Source organism: Helianthus annuus, chromosome 3, assembly GCF_002127325.2.
Source record: "Helianthus annuus cultivar XRQ/B chromosome 3, HanXRQr2.0-SUNRISE, whole genome shotgun sequence".
NCBI lineage: Eukaryota > Viridiplantae > Streptophyta > Magnoliopsida > Asterales > Asteraceae > Helianthus > Helianthus annuus.
The window spans coordinates 105,949,473-105,959,933 of record NC_035435.2 but is presented as its reverse complement, the minus strand read 5'-3'; the positions used below and the strand labels follow the sequence as shown (position 1 = coordinate 105,959,933).

Genomic DNA, 10,461 nt, shown 5'->3' with positions numbered 1-10,461 from the left:
AACATATTCAATTTTTGCAAACCCTTGCATATTATATCCTTTAGTCTTTAACCATAACATAGTTAGTTTTCATAGTTAAATCTGACTAAATGGACCCCACATGTGGATATTTTGGTCATTTTACCTTAAATACGAATTACAAAAATATATAATCATCCATCGCCCATCACCACTTACCCCCACCGACCGCCACTACTTACCGCCACCACCACCACCAACCTGCCACCACCACCAGATGTCGGACACACCCAATCGCAAAACTCACATTAGAAACACCTATTATCATTGGACACACTCCCTACCAAACTCAAATCATAATACAAAACCCAATTCCATTTAAAATCTTTAGGATATACCTAATAATCAAAAGCTGAGTTATACCGATTGAATCAAGCCCACAATAAAAACCCCCTCGATTGTTCAAGAAAACATAAAAACCACACTCACCATAAATCAAGAACCTCACTACCGATCTGATGTCTAAAGCCCACAACCACTAGGTCTGCGTCAGCCACCCACAATCGCCATGACCACCATAGATTAAAACCCCCATCACCGAGCTTGTTTTCTAAAGTCCAAGGCTACGAGATATATCTCAACCAGCACTGATTAGTAGGTATGCGATGGTGGACGAGAGAGGGAGAAAGAGAGAACAAGTGTGTGTGTGTGGAGAGAGAGAAAAAGACTGAATGGCCGAATTTAAGGGTGCCCGGAGTTACTAATGGTTGAGGGTGGACGACTTTTCCGGGAGTGGTGGTTGCAGATGATGTAAGGGAGAGGTAGTTAGAGAGAGAGGGGGTATATATATGTGTTTTATTAATATTTTATGTCTATATTTTGTTTTGTTTATTAAAATGTTTAAATTAAATGGTAAAAGACTAAAATACCCTTGTGTTGCTTAATTTAACAATAAAAATTAACTGAGTTAGGGTTAAAGGACATAAAGTGTAAGGGTTTGCAAACATCGAGTACGTTTTTTATACTTTTTGAAGATAAAAGACATAGTTTGCAATTTGCTGTCAACATAAAGGACAATTTTTGTAATTTACTCTTTTTTTATTCACATTGAAAATATTAGAGGTCGAAATTTTATGAGAACTACAACAAGTTAAAATTCATAAGTAAGAGACAATAGGTGAAAGTAGTTATGGGTCACTTTTTACGACTCACTTCTAATGTAGAACTATAACCTCAATAATGGTGAACATTGTGTATGTGATCTTTTGTGATCCGGCATTGTAGATTACCGTTGGTGACAAGTCGATGAAGGATCATCATCTGTGGAGTCTTTACCCCATAACTAGATTTCCAACAGACTTCAACCGACAAATTACTCACGAATACTTTTGTCGGAACAGTCCTCTGATTTGTAGTGATAGAAAACTATTATATTTACTGGTACCATATTTTAGAACCATCAAGCTCAACGTTGGAAGCTCAAATTGCAACTTGTTTGTTATATGAGCGTGAGTTATGTTTGAGGTCGGCTCAAGCTCATTTAATAAATTCTTCTTGATTCAAGTTTTTAACGACTAATATAATTTCTCAAGAGCAACATAACAGTTATTTTACACCCTTAATTACTAACCAAGAACTCTAGACAACCCTTTTGGATTTCAGCTGTAAATATTATAGGAAATAAAAGACGAGACCGTAAGGACTGTGCATAAATGAGAAAGTTGTCAAGTCAACTACTTTGTAGCCAAATTGTGACGAGTTCGAGTTTCTAGGCATGGAACCCCAAGAAAGCCAAGAAGCCTAGTGCAACTTTAATTCGTTCCATCACAGGATGCTAGTCACGTTATGTTCCATGTGAATAATCTTTTAAAATTAGCAACCTTGGTCAATAATCCATAACATAAAAGAATTGAGAGATTGACCGAATCTTGACACTACTAAATTGGTACCAGATTTTATAATGCCGGCTCACCACTTCCTTATCAAGATTGTCACCATTCAAGTTGGATTGATACTATTACAACAGTATACATCCGACGTTGGACAGACGGCTAATTTGAATAAACAAAAGATTCAAGAACCATGCCTCCATGCAGTATATATATGCAGACACAGAGCAGTTAATTTCACAATCAAAAACATCTCAACTGTGTTCCTACGCCGAAAACTAAGAGAGATGTCGAACAAAATCATCCTCTTGAGTTTTGTAGCTCTTACTTTTAGCTGCCTTGCCTTAGCCTACGAGCCTAAACCCCTACAAGATTTTTGTGTAGCCGATCCCAACAGCTCAGGTACGTTTTTTTAGTTGTAAGATTTACCAAACTTATTCAAATGGTAATGGCTTTCATCTAACAGAAAATATATATTGTACTTAATGTGCAGTGAAAGTAAATGGTCTAGTATGCAAGGACCCGATGAAAGTTATAGCTGATGACTTCTTCTTCAGTGGGCTACACCTCATGGGCAACACATCAAACCCTGTGGGATCAAGGGTTACCACAGTCTTTGCAACTCAGTTACCTGGGCTAAACACTTTAGGCATCTCAATGGTTCGGATTGACTACGCGCCATGGGGACAAAACCCACCTCACATTCATCCAAGAGCCACTGAGATTCTTACCGTTCTTGAAGGAAGCCTACTTGTTGGGTTTGTCACATCCAACCCCAATAACCGTTTTATCACCAAGGTGCTGAAAAAGGGTGATGTTTTCGTGTTCCCCGTTGGACTTGTGCATTTCCAGAGTAACGTCGGGAATGGGAATGCAGTGGCTATTGCTGCATTGAGCAGTCAAAACCCTGGTGCCATAACGATAGCGAATGCTGTTTTTGGTGCAAATCCTCCAATTCCAGGGGATATTTTAGCCAAGGCGTTCCAAGTGGATAAAAGCGTGGTGGACCAACTACAATCAAAGTTCTAGTGTAACAAAGATTCTGATGGGCCGGTGTTCGTGGGTGTGATTGTTTGGCTTCATTCATTGGTGTGTTTTAAAGCTTTCATTTTAAATTATGTGTGTGCATGTTCGTGTTAAGTTATTAATCTTTGGTTTGCAATGAAAAGTTTGTTTATGGGAGTTTATACTGTTTGCTTACTAAATTTTATGTTCTGATGTTTGATTATATATATCAACCTGTAAACCCTATATATGGCCTAGTGTCCACTAAACTAATAATAACTCATGAGGCCCCAATTTAGGATGAAGATTAATAACTTAGTAATAATTCGTATACTTATCTATTTTATAGTTAATTATTGTCCATCTTAAGCTCGCATAATGGGAGTGGGGTGGTATCACTTGCAAAAATTCCATCACTCACAAACATTCAATCAATTCCCGTCATGTCATCAGCCACTATTCTATCACTCACAAGCATTTTTTAGTGGCGGTGGTCATCACTAGAGATAGAATTCCATCACACACAATTTTTTTTTTCAATTTTTTTTTTAAATTAGAAATTAACAATAAAACACTAAAATTATAAATTTCATTAAAATTAAAACATACTAGTTCAATTTAACATACTAGAAATATTTTACGCTACAATTTAAAAAAAAAAATACTATAAAAACTCTACTCCTCGTCCGACTCATGAAACTCCAAACCTAAAGAACCTACTAGTTCGATTAAATCGTATCTCAACCGAAAGTGAGTTTCTTCATTACGCAAGTCTTGTTGGATATTTTCTGGAACTTGAACTTGTGTAGGAGGATCCGGCACCCAATCCGGAGATATTGCATGTCCGTTTTCTTTGATTATCATATTGTGCAATTTGATACATGCATATACTATGCTATGTATTGATTTCTTGTTCATCGCACGAACCGGTCGGCGTAGTATACCCCATCTACCCTTTAAAACATCAAAAGCCCTCTCAACATCTTTTCCTGCCGATTCTTGCAATTTTTTGAACACGATTTCTTTAGCCTCGACAGGAAATGATGGAGCTTTCACAAAAGCCTCGTCTGTAATATCGTTCGTTAACATAGAATGGACAGAAAGGTGTGGTACCATCCGTTACGGTTTGAAACAACGGCGACGTGTGCAACACATTGATGTCGTTGTTTGAACCTGGAACACCGAAATATGAATGTCAAATCCATAAATCATTCGACGCCACCGCTTCTAGTATGATGGTTGGTCTTTTGATGTCACCCCTAACATAGGCCCCTCACAACTCTCTTGGACAATTTTTCCACTCGATATGTGTATAATCGATGCTACCGAGCATCCCTGGAAAATGCCATCTAGCCTCATGTGCGGCGTAAATACGTGAGATGTCGTGGCTTGTCGGTTTACGTAAAAACTCTTTACCATACAACTTAATGACCGCGTTACAAAAAAAATGCAGACACCCACGAGAAGTTCTAGACGCCATAGCTAGGTATTCATCATATTGATCGGGAGGGTTACCTGTCGCTAGTTGGCGAATCGCGGATGTGCATTTTTGTATCGCCGTGAAACTTGGTTTGCCCCTCGCATCGTAACCTTCTTGAAACCATTCCTCGCTTTCTTCGATGTCTCCAACAATCTTTAAAAATAATTCTTTTGGTAAACGAAACTGATCTCTAAACGTTTCGGCATTGTAGAGCGGATTCTCCACAAAATAATCGTTCATTAATACTTCGTTGGCATGTATACGATCACGATCTACCATCTTCTTCTTTGGGCGGGACGAACTAGTATCAAGTTCGTTATACTACGACACAAAATATTTAAGCATCTCATTGTCGGAAGACGAGTTTGTATAGCTATCGCTACCCATCGGAAACGTCGAATCTGTCACACCCCAAATTCCCACGTGTCATCGGTGGGCCCGGTGGGGGTTCCGTGACGTAGTTGATATCGTCATAGTCAAACATACAATAATTAAATGCACAGCGGAAGCAAAAGAAAGATTTATTTCAACTTGAATATATTGTAATATCCAAGTATCACAATTTAGTCAAAATAGATCCACAGGCAGATCCAAACAAAAAGGAAACTTTATTTCAACAGACTTCATGCATCCTAAGCTTGCGAGACTTCTACGGATGCTAAGGAGTGCCCAGCCTATTACGTGTAGTACCTGCACTTAACCTTTTTGGAAAATATGTCAGTTTACACTGGTAAATACAATTTAACTGACTCATTTTGAAAATGGTTTAAAATTGATTTGAATGCCCGCGGCACAAAACTTGTTTATAACTTGGGATAGTTATTTGCTTATAATCTTGTAAAAGAATTACATGTTTATTTTGCGTTCAGTGGCCCGGGTCGTGCCAGGTTAAAGATTAATAGACACACCACTTAATATAATTCCGCCGCGAGACTCCTCTCGTACCGACGATTATACTTGTTGTAATGCACTACGGGTGTACGCCTACACCCGTGTGCTAAGGTCGTGGCCATTCTTTGAATGATGGCAAGGATATCCAGGACATGGTCATTAAACCCCCAAAGGCATTTAAACAAACAAAACAACATTTTCAAACGGGTTATTTTGACTGCTCTTAACTACCGACCGGTTAAGGTCAATTTCCCGACCAAGCGGTATTTTATATACCGTACCCCAAGCCCGTATAGGGAAAATAAGTTAAAAGTATTTACCTGAGCAAGTATAAATCAAATACAGCAAGTGCACGTAGCTTTTACTGGGCTCCTATATCTAGAAATTGAGGTTTTAATAACCTATTAGAATTCTAACGGGCCTTAAGCTTAGACCGGTTAGTTATAAATGAAGATTACGGTTTTAAACGCACAATATGGCGAACACCGTTTTAGAATGTGGTTTTGACCCAACAAGCTTGCATGCTTGTTTAATATGGGTAACATAATCACATTCTGGATTTTGAGACCAAAATGATATGGTTTGACCCGTTTCGGCTAAAACGAGTAAACTAGTTACATAAGCCGATCCGAACGCGTAAAGTGCGTAACGAGTAACCATAAGAGTCAAATACAAGTTTCTGAAGTTAATATGCCTAAAATATGTTGTGATATCAGAATGATACCTTCCATTATGCCCCAAATGATTTTAAACCAAAACTATGCCTCATAAGAGCATTTTGGTCATTTTAAAGGGTGTACAAGGGTTTAAATGACAAACTGAGGTACAGGTCTGGTTACATCAGTAAATATACTTAATTTACTAAGTTATAACAGTAGGGTATCAAATCTATGTGAAATTTATTACCTTTAACCTTACTATGCACTGTAGGGGCATTTTGGTAATTTCACATGTGCCTAAAAGGTCAATTCTGGAATTCTGAGTTCAAAACATTTGCCTACTGTTCAAAACATAAAAATTTACTGATTATATCAGTAAGTTCAATCCCTTATGCTTAACAAGGTTCTAGTGCATACTTAGGTGCTAAAAATGCTTAAAAAGGCGATTTGAAGCCATTTCCGGGTTCTTATATAAAAGCTGCTATTTTTAATATTCCAGAAGGCTCAAAATAACTTATTTAACATATTGAATCAGTAGAAATTGGTTTGAGGTCAAAAGGAATTATAAAACTCATTTTATGGCTTAAAAGGGCAAAACCGGTATTAACCGAATTAATCTTAGAACACTAAGTTATGCTCAGCCTAAAATTAAATAAAATCTCCAAAAATCCCAAAATATTATTTTATAACAGTGGGTAAAAAATTTGGTATAAAAATTTGGGTTTTGATAGGCTATATGCAAATTACGCCATTTAATTACTAAAGAAACTTAATTTACGCTAATGAGCATAACTCTTAATCTACACCTCAAACTGACCTCAAATTTTGGGTGCAAGTTTATAAATCAGTAGCTAAGGTGTCTACCCTTTCACTTTTCCAAAAATCTCATTTTAAGGTCATTTGGGCATAACGGCAACATATAAGCGATTAACGGAAACATGCATGTGAATAGGATATCTAATGAACCAATTTGTATACTCTCAAAGAGTTATACTAACATGTAAATAGGTCCAAAAGAAGCTCTAAGGCAATCCTAATCTTAGCTTAAACGGGTCAGAACTGAAAGTCAAAGCAGAAGTCAAACTTTGCGACTTTCGGTTCCAAACCGAGCCTAAACTGAAAATTGTCGAGTTGAACATGTTGAGACATGTTCTTACATTAATTACCAAGTTATTTTAATGATCAAACAGGTTGCATGTATCCTACATTGCTAATTATGCATTAATTCACAAATAACCTTTCTGTTGACTTTTTATAATCATCTTTGACTCGATAATTAACATAGTTAAAGTGGGATTCTGGAAATACCCTTTTAAGGGTTTGTTACCCACATAATTACCTACTTACAGGTATTTTTAATTCGGGATATTAGTGAGTAATTATTGACTAATCCCGAAGTCAAACCTTAATTACGACGGTTTGACTTTTAGCTAATTAACTAAGCTAAAACGAATTTAGAAAGGTTAAGGACACTTACAAGAGTCCTAATTAGGATTAGGGATGCTAAGAATGCTTATGGCTGACCAGAGGAGCTCCAGAAATTTGAGTTGTGAACTTATGAAATGAATGAACAAATTGTTCACAACTTATGTTCCTTATATAGCAATTTTAATTGCACAAGATGGTGCCAAACAACTCTACACATGTTGTAAGATCATCCCAACTGTCCCTAATGCATGAAAACCAATTTGCACAGCCCCTGGTATCATTTTATAGGTCCATAAGTCGGTTAACAGCCTTAACAGGCAGCTACAGATCATTTTTTGTCGCTGGCACCCTGACGCGGCCCGCGTAAGATCATAAGGGATCTTTACGCGGGTCGCCTGGGCGTGCATAACCTGCCAAACAAGTTTCATTCTTTGCACTTTTGGTCCCTGGTCCTTTGTAACGTGGTTTTAAGCTTCTAAATTGCCATTTCAGCCTTCTAACTTGATTTTTAAGGGCCTTGGGACTTTTACTAACTTGGTTAAGTCCTTGACTAACCTTGTAACCACTCATAAGGTCTTAGAATTCAATGTTGACGCTTTGAACCCCTCGTACACGAATTTGATCATAACTTTCTCATACGATAACGAAACTTTATGAAATTTTAACCACATATTCTAGTGAGTATATTTTATCGTTACAAAGCTTCGGGTCTGCCAAAAGGTCACTCAGAGGTATACTTTGCACATGTTGACACTTTTAGCCCCTGTAGTTTGTAATTCCTCACTTTCTTTCATATTTAGCTTCGTATGATCCATGATTTATTCGTTTGAAGGTATAAACATTATGTAGGGCTATTTTAGAATATATTTATCCATTGTTGACACATTGGACCCTTATATCCACATAGTTTCCCCGTTTGTCAACTTTAGTCCCTCCAAAGTATTCTTTCTCACGTTCAGAGCTTATGACACGTGTTTATACATTATTGGACATGAATTTTCCGAGGTGTTACATCCTCACCCCCTTAAAAGAAATCTTAACCTCGAGATTTACTGAAACAACTGAGGGTACTTCTCTTTCATTGTGGACTCTAACTCCCACGTATATTCAGGACCTCTACGGGCATCCCATTTCACCTTGACAATAGGCACAAGTTTCCTTCGAAGCTTCTTCACCTGTCGATCCTCAATCGACACAGGTTTCTCCACAAATTTTAAGCTCTCGTCTATGTGCACATCTGTGTGTGGTATGACTAGTGATTCATCAGCTAGACATTTCTTCAGATTGCAGACGTGGAATACATTATGAATACCATTGAGCTCTTCAGGTAAGTTTAACTTATAAGCCACCAATCCGATACACTCGATGATCTTAAATGGCCCTATATACCTCGGGCTTAACTTACCTTTCTTGCCAAAACGCATCACCCCTTTCCAAGGTGATACTTTGAGCAAGACTTTATCGCCAACCTCGAACTTGAGAGGTTTTCGCCTTTCATCCGCATAGCTTTTCTGCCTATCTTGGGCAGCTTTTAGGCGATCGCGAATCTGGACAATCTTGTCTGTTGTCTCGAAGGCTATCAGGACCTGATAATTGGGTATCTCCTACTTCTGCCCAACAGATGGGCGTTCTGCACTTTCTACCATACAGCGCCTCAAAAGGTGCAGCCTTAATGCTGGTATGGTAGCTGTTGTTGTAGGAGAACTCGACCAATGGTAGATGCCTATCCCAACTACCAGCTAGATTAATTACACATGCACGCAGCATGTCTTCCAGCGTTTGAATAGTACGCTCACTCTGCCCATCCGTCTACGGATGGTAAGCCGTACTGAAATTTAATTGAGTGCCCAGAGACTGTTGGAAACTCTTCCAAAAATGTGACGTGTATCTTGTATCTCTATCCGAGATAATAGCCACTGGTACTCCATGCAGAGATACAATCTTATCAACGTACAGTTGGGCTAACATGTCAGAACTGTAAGTCTCTTTAATGGGCAGGAAATGTGCTGACTTAGTCAGTCTATCTACTATGACCCATATAGTATCATTTCCTTTCTTTGTCTTTGGCAGCTTGGTGATGAAATCCATCGTCACCATTTCCCATTTCCAAGTGGGAATTTCAGGCTGTTGTAGCAAACCTGACGGCTTCTGATGTTCAGCCTTTACCTGAGCACACGTCAGACATTTAGCTACATAAGCAGCTATAGACTTTTTCAAGCCTATCCACCAATAATTTGCCTTTAAATCCTGGTACATCTTGTCAGCTCTAGGATGAACGAAATATTTGGAACTGTGGGCTTCCTGGAGGATAACATCCCGCAGTCCTCCATAGATAGGAACCCATATTCTCCCATTTAATCTCAGGATTCCGTCCTTGCCGTAGGATAACTGTTCTTCAGTTACTCCTAGCTTTTCCTCAGAATAGTTAGCTTCCAACACTGCTTCCTTTTGTGCAGCTAACAAACTGTTCTTGATTTCAATGCTCTTGGCATTGATTCTAATCGGCTTCATTCTTTCCTTCCTACTTAAGGCTTCTGCGACTACATTGGCCTTGCCTGGATGGTATCTTATTTCACAGTCATAATCGTTCAGAGTTTCCATCCAGCGTCGCTGCCTGATGTTCAAATCCTTCTGATTGAACAGGTGTTGAAGGCTCTTGTGGTCAGAATAGATCACACACTTGGTTCCATATAGGTAGTGCCTCCAAAGCTTTAGTGCAAATACAACGGCACCCAATTCCAAATCATGAGTGGTGTAATTCTTCTCGTGCACCTTTAACTGCCGTGAAGCATAGGCAATAACTTTGCCTTTCTGCATTAACACACAACCCATACCAGTGTGTGATGCATCACAGTATACAACAAACTCATCAATTCCTTCAGGCAAAGTCAATACAGGAGCGTTGCTCAACTTCTGCTTAAGAAGGTCAAAGGATTCCTGCTGCTTAGGGCCCCAAACAAACTTAATATTCTTACGCGTTAGAGAAGTTAGGGGCGCAACAATCCTTGAGAAGTTTTCTATGAAGCGTCTGTAGTATCCTGCCAATCCTAAGAAACTGCGAATTTCCGTAGGCTTCCTCGGCTCTTGCCAGTTCATGACAGCCTCAACCTTAGCGGGATCCACTTGGATGCCACGCTCACTTACGACATGT

At 38.7% G+C, this 10,461-nt stretch overlaps 1 protein-coding gene across 1 annotated transcript; it reads left to right on the top strand.

Moving 5' to 3' along the window:
• The first annotated feature begins 2,111 nt into the window (after nucleotides 1-2,111).
• Nucleotides 2,112-3,034, top strand: LOC110881878 (putative germin-like protein 2-1). Its single transcript, XM_022130023.2, has 2 exons — nucleotides 2,112-2,249; nucleotides 2,341-3,034. Exons 1-2 carry the CDS (start codon nucleotides 2,135-2,137, stop codon nucleotides 2,874-2,876), a joined length of 651 nt encoding a protein of 216 aa, XP_021985715.1. The 5' UTR covers nucleotides 2,112-2,134; the 3' UTR covers nucleotides 2,877-3,034.
• The last annotated feature ends 7,427 nt before the right edge of the window (nucleotides 3,035-10,461 follow it).

What these genes read in the sequence shown, in the direction of transcription:
- LOC110881878 (XM_022130023.2), top strand. Translation starts at nt 2,135, where the DNA reads ATGTCGAACAAAATCATCCTCTTGAGTTTTGTAGCTCTTACTTTTAGC. An exon ending in AGCCGATCCCAACAGCTCAG is followed by an intron (nt 2,250 to 2,340) that starts GTACGTTTTTTT and finishes CTTAATGTGCAG; the next exon opens with TGAAAGTAAATGGTCTAGTA.